The 13,793-nt window shown below is 36.8% G+C and overlaps 1 protein-coding gene across 2 annotated transcripts in view; it reads left to right on the top strand.

Annotated features, from left to right (window-relative positions):
• GPBP1 (GC-rich promoter binding protein 1) overlaps window positions 1–8,268 on the top strand; it is a 70,170-nt gene extending 61,902 nt beyond the window's left edge. For both annotated transcript variants that reach the window (XM_068990466.1, XM_068990465.1), the window contains 4 exons: window positions 1,700–1,867; window positions 2,316–2,503; window positions 5,586–5,688; window positions 7,378–8,268. In XM_068990466.1, the coding sequence (XP_068846567.1) occupies window positions 1,700–1,867; window positions 2,316–2,503; window positions 5,586–5,688; window positions 7,378–7,536 (618 nt within the window). In that variant the 3' untranslated portion in view covers window positions 7,537–8,268. The remainder of the gene's footprint in view (window positions 1–1,699; window positions 1,868–2,315; window positions 2,504–5,585; window positions 5,689–7,377) is intronic.
• Window positions 8,269–13,793: the final 5,525 nt, after the last annotated feature.

Below are 13,793 nucleotides of genomic sequence, written 5' to 3'. Positions count from 1 at the left end.
AATTCATTAAGAGACTTTAGTTCTTCCAGAATTCAGATACTTCTCTCTGTTTGGTAACTAAATTTGCAATTTAAGGAGGGCTAATTTTAAAAATTACTAACACAATGTCCAAATAACCTAAAGTATAGAAAATTCTACCGTAAAATAAACATGTGTAACCCATTAACCAGAAGGAGTAGTTAAAAAAAAATTATTTGTTTTTGGTTCTGCTGGGTCTTCGTTGCTGTACAGGCTTTCCTTGAGTTTTGGCAAGCGGGGCCTACTGTCTAGTTGCAGTGCCTGGGTTTCCCTTGTGGAGCACGGGCTCTAGGGTGCTTAGGCATCAGTGGTTGCAGCATATGGGCTCAGTAGTTGGAACTCCTGGGCTCTTGATCACAGGTTCAATAGTTGTGGTGCACAAGTTTAGTTGCTCTTCAGCATGTGGAATCTTCTGGATCAGGGGTGGAACCTGTGTCTCCTGCTAAGTCTGTGTCCAACTCTTTGTGACCCTATAGATGTAGCCCACCAGACTCCTCTGTCCATGGGATTTCCCAGGCAAAGATATTGGAGTGGTTTGCCATTTCCTCTTCCAGGGGATCTTACTGACCCAGAGATTGAACCCATGTCTCCTGCTTGGCAGGCAGGTTCTTTACCACTGAGCCACCAGGGAAGCCCCAGAAAGAGTAATTTTTAAGAAAAGAATTATGAAAACAGATGTTTTTACTTTTGTCATAAAGTTATGCTATGATATAGGATTAAACCTTGACTAAAAAATCAGGATTTATATACTCTTCTTTTGGGGATGATGGACATTTTATTGGTATTAACACTCAGGACAGAGGAGGAAGAAGAGAGAAAGATGCATGTTTACTGACTTTGAATACTTAATAGCTTACACATTTCTTTCTCATTTGGCCAGCTTTGTGAAACTTCTAGATGAGGGACTTCCCTGACCAGTTCAGGGACAAAAGACGCTTGTGACTATATTGTAATAACTGAGATTGTTCTGGGTACTATATTGGAATATTATAACCCCCTCATTGACTAGTTCTCAGTCATAGAATTTTAGAGCTGTGCTAGAAGGACCAGCATTCCCAGCTGGTTAATTGTGGCTTCAATTCATTATAGTCTGCAGATGTTACTGCTAAGTTAAGCATTTTGATTTATTCCCAAGGCTTAAAATTCCTGTGACACAGAATTCCAACATTCTCTTTCCTTCTGTAGTCCACTCTCAATATATGAAAAATCAAAAGACTCCAGTACATGTCCCTTTACCACGCTCCTCTGCTCTTCCACAAAACTTCCCTTGTGAAATTCTATATGATAAACCCTTAGTGTACCTGTGCATAAATAATTATACTAGTTCATTTTGGAAACTATTATTAGAACCTTCAAACTCTGTGGAACACAGTTTTAAAAACTGCTTTAAAAAATATCTATATATAAATATTTAAACAATTCCAGGATCCATTTTATAAAATAATATTTAAAACTCCTAATTTAGAATCATAGATCTTAGTATTATCAGACTTTGTTTCTCGGATAAGAAATATCATTCAGTGAGATAGATTAAAAATAACAAGGATAGTAGAAAATAGAATTTAAAATCAATTTTGTTGTATATTGTGAAGAAAGTGAAATAGAAAGTCATTATAGTTGTGAACTTTATGTTGATATTAGTTCTCTATGTATTTATCAACATTCTAAATTTTTTTCTTAGTGTAATCGCTCAAATTCTTCTTCACCTGTTGACAAACTTAATCAGCAGCCTCGTCTAACCAAACTGACACGAATGCGCACAGATAAAAAGAGTGAGTTTTTGAAAGCATTGAAAAGGGACAGAGTGGAAGAGGAACATGAAGATGAAAGCCATGTGGGCTCAGAAAAGGTAATTGAACGTGTAGTGTAATTCTTGGGCTTGACATTAGCATGTCATTGGAATAGTTGGACAGATATTATTTAGAATCTTTGAATATTTTCATATTTCTGAAAGCAAGGCTAGTTAGCTATTTGCATAAATAATGAATTCCTTTCTGAACAGATTTTTCTTACTCTAGTTGCTGTTCAAAAATGAAATTTAAAAGATTCCTGTTCATATTTGTACTTTTGGTTTTCCCCATCTTGCCTCCTTTTAATTTTTGGTTGAATAGATGTGAATACTTGAAGTTAATAAGTTCCCTTCACAACTTAGTTTTACATCTTATGAAACTGTTTTCTACATGATTATATAAACATCACAGTTATGTTTTATCCATGAAGATCTAACCAGGATCTATTAAAGTTTCCTTTTTTAATAACTATTCTCTAATTTTTTTTTTTAACTCTTCAAAAATCAGGACGACGACTCATTTAATTTGCATAACAGCAACAGTACTCACCAAGAAAGGGATATAAACCGAAACTTCGATGAAAATGAAATTCCACAAGAGAATGGCAATGCCTCAGTAATTTCCCAACAGATCATTCGGTCTTCAACCTTCCCACAGACTGATGTTCTTTCTAGTTCACTTGAAGCAGAACACAGGTCGGTGTTTTTACTTTTTTCTCTACCCAAAATTTTGATTTTACATGGAAAATTGATTTCTTTTTTAACAACTTAATCGAGATATAATTTATATACACTCTTAATTTTTTTACTCGGTTCGTTAATTTTGGGTGTATTTGAAGTTGTGTAGCTGTCACCACAGTCAGAACATTTCTTTCACTCCATAAAGAAACCCCATGGTCATTTACAGTTACTCATTGTTACTCTCTTTCCTGGGTAACCACCAGTCTACTTTCAGTAATACTTTCAAGGTACATCCATATTGTAGCATGTGTTTCTCTGAAAATTGAGTACTATTATTTTCCATGGCTTCAGATTTTCTGTAAATCTCTTCGGCGGGGAGCGGGGGGAGGGCTGTGGGATCTGTTTCCCGACCTGGGAGCGAACCCAGCCCACAATAGTGAAAGCATTAATCCTAACCACTAGACCACTAGGGACCTCCCTGTAAACTTTCTTAAGTTAACATACATACTTAAGTACTCATGTAGCTTGATTTAAAAAGTTAGGTATCAGTGATACAGTTCTCAAGGATGACTTTTTTTGTTCAAATGTGTTAATTAAAATTTAAAATGAAATAATTTGGCATATATATTACTAGTTATCAAGTTTCAGTAATACCATCACAATATTGAGGATAGTTTCAACATCAGAGAGGTAATTGTTACCTTGTCTAAGCACCAAATGAATTAATAGAAATGAGTTCCAGAGAAATTCAGAGGGATTTGGGGTTAGATAGCATTATGGCTTGAGTACCAGTTAGAAAGTTTTAATTGGGACCTAAATTAAATCTTAAAGGGTGAGACAATACAGGCAAGGGTACTGGGTAGTCATTTTGAAATGAGGGTATGAAAAGATGTTTAGAATAGAATACACGCATGGTTTGTTTTAGGGCTGATGTATAGCATAACTTGACAATAGTGTGGAGTCCTAAATGGAGTTAGAGATACATTGCAAAGGCAGGGTCTTAGAGATCTAGTCAAACTATCTGAATGCTTTAGATGAAGAAGGAGCTCTGTCTTATACCTGGTTTTTGAGTAGGATTTGTGACTCAGGTCTTCCACTTCTAGTGCTGTGCTTTTTCTAATGTAAGGAATTTGAAGTTGTGGTCATTGTGTGTTATGGAGTTTGCTCTTTCAGGTATTGGGAAGCTGTTGAAAATATTTGGCAGAGGGTGGTAATTGTGAAAGTGATTTTAGAGTGATTTGATAATAGTTTGAAAGAGAATGAGAAGAAATGCTAATGAAAAGGCAAAGTGCAGATCACTGTTATGATCTGTTCCTAATTGTGGGTTTAGTCCAGAGGCCACAGAGTTTGGTGCAGTGTATAACTGGGGAGGCAGAAAACCAGAATTCTGCTTCGTTGCTATCAAGTAGGCAAAATTTTTTACTTACATGATCATGGTTCTTCATCTGTAAAATGTGGGTATAGTGTTTTGTTGTTCAGTTGCCAGGTCATGTCCGAGTTCGCAACCCCATGGACTGCAGCACTCTAGGCTTCCTTGTCCTTCACTGTCTCCTGGAGTTTGCTCAAACTCACGTCCTTTGAGTCAGTGATGCCATCCAACCATGTCATCGTCTGGTGCCCCCTTCTCCTGCTTTCACTCTTTCCCAGCATCAGGCAGGGTCTTTTCTAATGAGTTGGCTGTTCCCATCAGGTAGCCAAAGTATTGGAGCTTAGCAGTAGTTCTTCCAATGAGTATTCAGGGTTGATTTCCTTTAAAATTGACTGGCTTGATCTCCTTGCTGTCCAAGGGACTCTCAAGAAAATTAATTATCTAGCACCACAATTTGAAGGCATCAGTTCTTCGCCACTGCCTTTATGGTCCAGCTCTCACATCCATGCATGACTGCCAGAAAGACCATAATCTTGACTATATGGACCTTATCAGCAAAGTGATGTCTTTGCTTTTTACTGTACTATCTAGGTTTGTCATAGCTTTCCTGCCAAGAAGCAGTCATCTTTTAATTTCATGGCTGCAGTCACCATCCACAGTGATTTTACAGCCCAAGAAGAGGAAATCTGGTATTGCTTCCACCTTTTACCCTTCCGCTTACCATAAAGGGATGGGACCAGATGCCATGATCTTAATTCTTGTAATACTGAGTTTTAAGCCAGCTTTTTCACTCTCCTTTACCTTCATCAAGAGGTTCTGTAGTTCTTCGCTTTCTGCCATTAGGCTGGTATCATTCGCATATCTGAGGTTTCTATTTCTCCTGGCAGTCTTGATTCTAGCTTGTAACTCGTCCAGCCTGCCATTTTGCATGATGTTCTCTGTGTATAAGTTAAATAAACAGGATGACGATAAACAGCCTTGTTGTACTCCTTTCTTAATCCTGAACAAGTCAATTGTTCCATAAATAGGTTCTAACTGTTGCTTCTTGACCTGCATACAGGTTTCTCAAGAAACAGGTAAGATGGTCTGGTATTCCCATCTCTTTAAGAGTTTTCTACAGTTTGTGATGCTCCACACAGTCAAAGGCTTTAGGTGAAATTATGGGTATATTTCAAGTCTCTGAGCACTGATTTTTTATGAGATTGTTTTACAGTGTGTAAAGATCTACAGAGTAGTCAATTTGTGACAGGTTCAGTTTGAAAAATGAGTTAGGTATAAAAAGGAGTAACAAGTGCTTAAGGGATGTAATTATTAAAAAAAAAAAAAAAAAGAAAAACAGAAGTAGAAAACCTAGTGAATAGCTAAGAACATGATGAACTATAGTGGCCCTAAAGAAGATGGGGAAGTGTATTGCTTCTACTTTTAGTATAAGAATTTAGCAAATTTTCTTCAGTTTTTAGCCTAAAGAACCTTTTGCAGGTTTCCAGCCTTAGAACCTCTTACAGCAAAGATAAAGTAATTAGGCATTTCATTCTGATCTTATTATTTAAAACAGTTTATTGGGCATAATCTTACCTATTTCATTTTCAGAAAGATATTTAAAGCATAAACCCTAACATCTTTTGTGCAGACTTTGTATAATGGATCATGTTTTCTTGCACATAATATAAAAGGACTTAATTTGGGTGAAATTCTAAATTAAATGTATTCATTTCCATCCCTTTCCAGATTGTTAAAGGAGATGGGTTGGCAAGAAGACAGTGAAAATGATGAAACATGTGCACCCTTAACTGAGGATGAAATGAGAGAATTCCAAGTTATTAGTGAACAGGTAAGAACTGAATGATGTAAGCTCACTTTAAAAATAGCCCTTCCTTAATCAGAACAACATATAACTAAGCATTTTTAAGGGGTGAGATAGAAGTTTTATTTAGGGATTTGTTGAGCATCACATTATAGGTCAGATTTGCCTTTGTTTTAAATAGGTTTTCAAGGCCGATTTCTTTAAATCCGTGGATCTGCAGTGCTTAGAAATTAGTGTAAAGAATGTGTCTGATTTATCATTTTCTAGGCATTTAAAAAATGACTTGGTGATAAGTAGAAAACAACAGTAGCTTTCTTAAATGTAATTTCATCTTTTATCCTTTTCTTGGCACAGGAATTTTGATATCCTGTAACATCTTAAATAAATATATTTTTAATGTCTTCATAGTTGCTCTTTTGAAAGAGTTGTTGTTTAGTCACTAAGTCGTGTCCAACTCTTGACCCAGTGAACTATAGCTGTTCTGGCTCCTCTGTCCATGCGATTTCCCAGGCAGTAATACAGGAGTGGGTTGCTATTTCCTTCTCCAGGTCATTTTCCCAACCCAGGGATCAAACCTGATCTACTATGTTGGCAGGTGAATTCTGTACCACTGAGCCACCAGGGAGTATTTCTTAGAAGATGAGGGAAATCTCAGGGAGTTTTTCAGTTTTTTTTTTCAAATCCATTATACTTTTTGAAAATAGTTCTGGTCATATAGAAGTGATTTTCTATATAGAAGTATTATCAATGTTAATAATCTTCAAGATACTTTTCACATGGTTTGAATGAAATTTTTGAGGAAATTAGTTATATTTACTTAATAGATTTGTCATCCTAAAAACAAAATTTGTGCCAAAATGCAAATAGCATAAAATTTACCATTTAGATCATTTTTAAGCATACAGTTCTGTGGCGTTTAGGTACATTCACATTGTTATGCAGACATTACCACCACTCACCTCCAGAGGTCTTTTCGTTTCGTAAAATTGAACCTCTGTACCTATTAAACCATAACTCTATTCCTTGTTTCTCCCAACCCTTGGAAACCAGCACTCTGGTTTCTGTCTCTGAATTTCACTGCCATAGCCCCTTATGTAAGTGAAATCATGCAGTATTTGTCCTTTTGTGAATGGCTTATTTCACTTAGCAGAATGTCTTCGAGGTTCACCTGTGTTGTAGCATGGGTCAATCAGAGTATCTTTTTTCAGAGACACAATAACCCACTGTATGTGTATGTGCCACATTTTGTTTATCCATTCGTCCATTGATGGACACTTGGGGTGCTTCCACCTTTGGCTGTTGTAGATAATGCTGTGTGAATATGGGTGTATAGATACCTATCTATCTGCATGGGTATAGATTGATAAGTAGTATCTCTTTCTTTGTCTGTCTCTCTCTGTGTGTATATATATATATATACACACACACACACCCCCCAAAACATTAGAATATATATGTGTATATATGTAAATGGTTTGGTATGCTGTAAATGCAGCTCTCCCAAGAGTAGTGATTTATTCCTAGGAAATATTTTGTTATATTGGTTTGATCTATAGTTACCTATACAGCTAGTTTTTCGGAAATGATACTGTAATCTGTGGAGTTTTTTTACCTTTAATGTGTTCTTGGTAACATTTAATTTCTAGAGCATTCTTAGTTTGTAGTAACTCTTGGAGGATAATTTATTTATTTAGTTTACTTCTGTTGATATTTTAGTTACAGAAGAATGGTCTGAGGAAAAATGGTATTTTGAAAAATGGCCTGATCTGTGACTTCAAGTTTGGACCCTGGAAAAACAGCACTTTCAAACCCACTATTGAGAATGACGACACAGAGACAAGTAGCAGTGACACATCAGATGATGACGATGTGTGAAAGATTTCCTAACAGCTTTAGAAATTTTAGTGTGATACATCTCTCATACAGTTTGGGGTGAATTGTAAAAATGAAGAACTATAATTTATGTAGTAAAATACCCCATTAGAAGATGATTTTTTGGGGGACTTCAATATGAAGAAAACCAAGAATGTTGTGTTGGGCTGTGTTGAACATTATTTCCTTGTAAATGAATGTTGTAGAAATGAGGACTTTGGTTGATCCAACATTGACTTTCTTCATCACTGCAGCATTTCTCTGACTAGCAATGTGACGATGTAACAAATGAGAGTTTCTCATTTAATAATAAAAAAATTGTGTAATGTTTTGCAAAGCTTCTGTCTTAAAATGTCCAGGTCTTAAGAAAAAAGGCAGCTTACACTGTTCTGCTTGCAGAGTCATACCTTTTCGTACAATGGAAATCCTCAAGTCCACTTAGTGTGGCACTGTCCCCAGCCTTCCCCCTCCAAAAAAGGACAATGTAGCATGTTGGCTAAAACTGGAGCAAAGTGCACTAAAACGTTAATTTCCTGAACTCAACTGTTGTGCTAGTCACGTTTTAAAACATAAATTGCTCTTTAGCCGTTTGTAGTTCAGTAAATATAACAGGAAAGACTTGCCACACTTTCTTCCAAATTTAAGGAGGTGATTTTCAAGAGCTTTATTTGGGTATATTGTAAGACCAGGATTTTCCGAGTTGATGGAAAAGAGTCTTGTGGGAAAACTTATTTTGATAAATTATTACACATGCAGAAAAACTGATCACACTGACTGGATCTGTCCACGTGGAAAATAAACTGGATTTTCAGAATATTGTCGTTCTCTGTAGTGTTCAAGATATTGGTCTCTAAACACATTGTGGTTTATTCACTTTTTAAAACAAAGTTATACTTTATTTATTCCTTTATGGTGATTACTTTTGAGTTTAGAAAAAAAACTACTTAAAATAGCCCTTTTATTATCAACTGCTTAACAAGTTTATTGAACGAATGGTAAAAAACCACTTTTTCATTTGCACATTAATTATAGAATTTTCTCTTTACTGCTCACTGTAAGAGTAATTTTGCTTTCTCTTTTTAGTATTTTTGATTGTTCTGATTTTGTTTACCCACATTTCTTTTAGCTTCTTCCATCCCACTTCATGTTTAAATATATTCTGATTGTAAAGAGCATAATCTTAAAGCAAAAATGTTTAAGTTAACATCCTCAAGATGTTTTCTCAGAAAGCTGGAATGTTTTTGCTGTTTTCCATTTTAGAAATCCTATACAGGATCCCCAGCTTTCACCAGAAGCCAGATTTTTTGGTTCACATTGAGACTGCTGGTGATGGGGAAATTTAAACAAAACACAAATTTCACCCCCACAAAACTTCTGAGGATGAATTAAAGTGGATATTAGTATTAAATGTATCTTAAAATTTATCTTTTATAATAGGCTTTTATTATATAATATGCCAAAAACCAGTCTAATCACTTACAGTGAAAGGTAGCATTAGCCGCAGGGAAACTGAAGCAAAGCTCTGTCAGTATCATATTGAATGTTTTTGGAACTCTTAGATTGCACTGTTTGGTTTATGGCTTAATAAAGTTATCAGATGCAAATTGTATTTGCTAGCACAAGCTCAGAGGGATCTGAAAAATGTGGTTTACGTTTGAAATTAATTTATTGTGTTTTCTAAATAGCTTTTAGAAAAGATTCTTATAATTTTCAATTTTTTGTTGTTTTCTGCTTTCAGATAATTTTGCCTTAAGTCTCATTTTTCAGCAGTTACTGTTTATTGTGCGTTCACATATTGTGATATTGAATGTTGCCATTGTGGTAAGATACAATGGTATGGTTATTCTATGTATTTAATGATAGCATTAACCAGTTCGGCTACTGAGTAGATGGAGCCATATGGATGTATTTTATTTTGATAGAATGTTTAAAGCGTAGTATGATTTTAACTTGCTCTTGAAATATGGGCAGCTGGTAAGAGTTTGGACTGTATTGTTTGAAAGAGAGCCCATAAGTATTATGGAAACTAGTTAAATTGTACATCTAGTGTGAAATTGTCAAACCCAGGACATGGAGGCCTGGGGGGAAAAGTTACTGCTTTTAATTGCTTCAAACTGTTTCTCTGCAGCAAGTTCTTTTTTACAACCACTTTATTGTGGTATAAATTGGCATAAACTACATATTTGAAGCATATATTTTATCTTTGCCTTGTGGAAACCATTGCTGGAGTCAGGGTAGTGAAAATATATGTCACACTGAGAAGTTTAATGTTTCCTTCTTTGTAATCTTCCCCTTTTAACTACTACTACTACCCCCTCTTCCCAGCCTTTTTTTAATGAGCAAAATTCTTATGGTAATGGGTTTTAAATAGCATTTCCAAAATTATATCTTGTATTATATTCAGGATTAGGGTAACTTATTTCCATAAATATATTTTTATTAAAGTTGAAATAAATATAGAAATGTTAATCTAAAAAAATGAGATTTGAAAGCATCAGGTATACCTTATTAAAATTCAGTGTGTTGAAGGGCTTGGTATCTATAAACATTTTAAATTTCTTCGCTTGTGTTTGTACTGTTAGAATAAGATTACATAAGCATTTTAAACTTACTTAGGGATAAGTTTAAATACTAATGTCCTAAATAACTTCAGTTGCTCAGTTGTGTCCGACTCTGCAACCCCATGAACCGCAACACTCCAGGCCTCCCTGTCCATCACCAACTCCTGGAGTTTAACCAAACCCATGTCCATTTAGTCAGTGATACCATCTAATCCTCTGTCATCCCCTTCTCCTCCTGCCTTCAATCTTTCCCAACATCAGGGTTTTTCCAAATGAGTCAGCTCTTTGCATCAGGAGGCCAAATACTGGAGTTTCAGCTTCAACATCACTCCTAATGAACACCCAGGCCTGATTTCCTTTAGGATGGACTGGTTGACTCTCCTTGCAGTCCAAGGGACTCCCAAGAGTCTTCAAAACCACAGTTCAGAAGCATCAATTCTTTGGTGCTTAGCTTTCTTCACAGTCCGCATCCATACATGACTACTGGAAAAACCATAGCCTTGACTAGACGGACCTTTGTTGACAAAGTAATGGTTCTGCTTTTTAATATGCTGTCTAGGTTGGTCATAACTTTTCCTTCCAAGAAATAAGCATCTTTTAATTTCATGGCTGCAGTCACCATCTGCAGTGATTTTGGAGCCCCCCAAAATAAAGTCAGCCACTGTTTCCACTGTTTCCCCATCTATTTGCCATGAAGTGATGGGACTGGATGCCATGATCTTCGTTTTCTGAATGTTGAGCTTTAAGCCAACGTTTTCACTCTCCTCTTGCACTGTCATCAAGAAGCTCTTTAGTTCCTCTTCACTTCTGCCATAAGGGTGGTGTCATCTGCGTATCTGAGGTTATTGATATTTCTCACGGCAGTCTCGATTCCAGCTTGTGCTTCTTCCAGCCCAGTGTTTCTCATGATGTACTCTGCATATAAATTAAATAAGCAGGGTGACAATATACAGCCTTGACGTACTCCTTTTGGAACCAGTCTGTTGTTCCATGTCCATTTCTCACTGTTGCTTCCTGACCTGCATATAGGTTTCTCAAGAGGCAGGTCAGGTGGTCTGGTATTCCCGTGTTTCTGAATTTTTCACAGTTTACTGTGATCCACACAGTTAAAGGCTTTGGCGTAGTCAATAAAGCAGTAATAGATGTTTCTCTGGAACTCTGTTGCTTTTTCGATGATCCAGCGAATGTTGACAATTTGAATCCCGGTTTCTCTGCCTTTTCTAAAACCAGCTTGAACATCTGGAAATTCATGGTTCACGTATTGCTAAAGCCTGGCTTGGAGAATTTTGAGCATTACTTCACTAGCATGTGAGATGAGTACAATTGTGTGGTAGTTTGCGCATTCTTTGGCATTGCCTTTCTTTGGGACTGGAATGAAAACTGACGTCTTCCAGTCCTGTGGCCACTGCTGAGTTTTCCAAATTTGCTGACATTGAGTGCAGCACTTTCAACAGCATCATCTTATAGGATTTGAAATAGCTCAACTGGAATTCCATCACCTCCACTAGCTTTGTTTGAAGTGATACTTCCTAAGCCCTACTTGACTTCACATTCCAGGATTTCTGGCTCTAAGTGAGTGATCACACCATTGTGATTATCTGGGTCGTGAAGGTCTTTTTTGTATAGTTCTGTGTATTCTTGCCACCGCTTCTTAATATATTTGCTTCTATTAGGTCCATACCATTTCTGTCGTTTACTGAGCCATCTTTGCATGAAGTATTCCCTTGGTATCTGTAATTTTCTTGAAGAGATCTCTAGTCTTTGCTAGTCTGTTGTTTTCTCTATTTCTTTGCATTGATGACTGAGGAAGGCTTTCTTAGCTCTCCTTGCTATTCTTTGGAACTCTGCATTCAAATGGGTATATCTTTCCTTTTCTCCTTTGCTTTTCGCTTCCCTTCTTTTCATAGCTATTTGTAAGGCCTCCTCAGACAGCCATTTTGGTTTTTTGCATTTCTTTTTCTTGGGGATGGTCTTGATCCTGTCTCCTCTACAGTGTCACGAACCTCTGTCCATAGTTCTTCAGGCACTCTATCAGGGCTAGTCCCTTAAATCTATTTCTCACTTCCACTCTGTAATCATAAGGAATTTGATTTATCCTTTATGATTATACAGTGGAAGTGTATATTACTGACTCCCCCCCCAAAAAAACAACTAACCTTGACCTGACTTCGTATTCTGCCTGAATGGTTCATTATCCCTTACTCTAAAACTTTGTAAAAGATGTTTTTTTAAATGTGCTTTATTAGAATTCAGCTACCTGGATTAGAAAAGGTACTTGTGAAATTTTTCTTTACAGTGAGGTTTTTATTTTGCCATATAAATTTAGGAATATATTGCTTCTGCTGCTAAGTTGCCTCAGTCATGTCCAACTCTTTGCAGCCCTGTGGACTATAGCCTGCCAGGCTCCTTTGTCTGTGGGATTCTCCAGGCAAGAATACTGGAGTGTGTTGCCATGCCCTCCTCCAGGGCATCTTCCTGATTGGATTGAACCTGCGTCTCTCTATGTCTCCTGCATTGGCAGGCAGGTTATGACCACTTGCACCACCTGCTCATGGGATTCTCCAGACAAGAATACTGGTTGCCATGCCCTCCTCCAGGGGATCTTCATGACCGGATTGAATCCACGTCTCTTATGTCTGCTGTATTGGCAGGCGGGTTCTTTACCACTCGCGCCACCTGGGAAGGCCTAGGAATATATCGCTAGGTTTTTAAATAAGAATATCACTAACTGTGAGAGGTGGGTATTATGACGTTTTCTTTTGAAAACAGTACATTTCTGAAGGTTAGGATCATTACTTGGCTCTTCAGGAGTGAGTGAGCAGGACATTTCAAGAATTAGCAAAATCCATAAAAATCTCCGAGGGCTGTAGAGAAGTTTCCATTATTCTATTTTGCTACTTAATGTAAATTTGCCTTAGGGCTGAATGCTAGAATTTAGAAAAATGATGGGTCTCCCAAGAGAACTTTGATTACTTTAGTAGATAATTTTGTTTGCTGACACATGGACCCAAAGTGTTATTACTTAAGGGCTTGAGAATATGTGTAATCCACTTATCTACTTTAAAAGGTTTTCTAATTGAAATTCTCTCCTTATGAGATATAACGTGCAGTTAATCACTACTTGTGCAGTTCATCACTTGCTGACATTTAATTTATCCTGTAGATTTCACTGTACCTATCCATTTATAATCTTTGTTTTGTAGAAACCTAATCTGAAACTGATTGAAATTTATAATGTTAAATCATCTTAGAAGGACATTACTGTAGCATGTTTAATGGCAGCAGTGTCCCTACCCTTGGGTATACATAAGACTCGCTGTAGTAGTAGTTCTCAAATTTCTCTACACGTTAGTGTTACTAGAGAACTTAAAAAAAGATTCTAATGTATTGACATGCAGTATGGTAGAGTAGTCACACTTGGATTTGAAACCTGGCTTTACCCTTTATGTGAGCTTTGATCTTAATCGAGATAGTTAATTTCTTGAGATGTTAATATCTCTTCTGTAGAATTACTGTAAGGATGAAGAGAATCACTAACACCTAGTGTAAATCCTGGGCACACAGTAGGTGTTCATGAATTTTAGCTGTTAATCACTACTGTTAATACCATGTAATTGAACAGGAACTCCCAGTAGCATGTAGTTCAGTTGCTCAGTTGGTGTCCAACTCTGCAACCCCATGGGCTGCAGCATGCAGGGC

The sequence above is a fragment of the Capricornis sumatraensis genome, chromosome 18 (genome assembly GCF_032405125.1).
Source record: "Capricornis sumatraensis isolate serow.1 chromosome 18, serow.2, whole genome shotgun sequence".
NCBI lineage: Eukaryota > Metazoa > Chordata > Mammalia > Artiodactyla > Bovidae > Capricornis > Capricornis sumatraensis.
The sequence above is the reverse complement of the archived record's forward strand: the minus strand, read 5'-3'. Positions and strand labels throughout refer to the sequence as shown.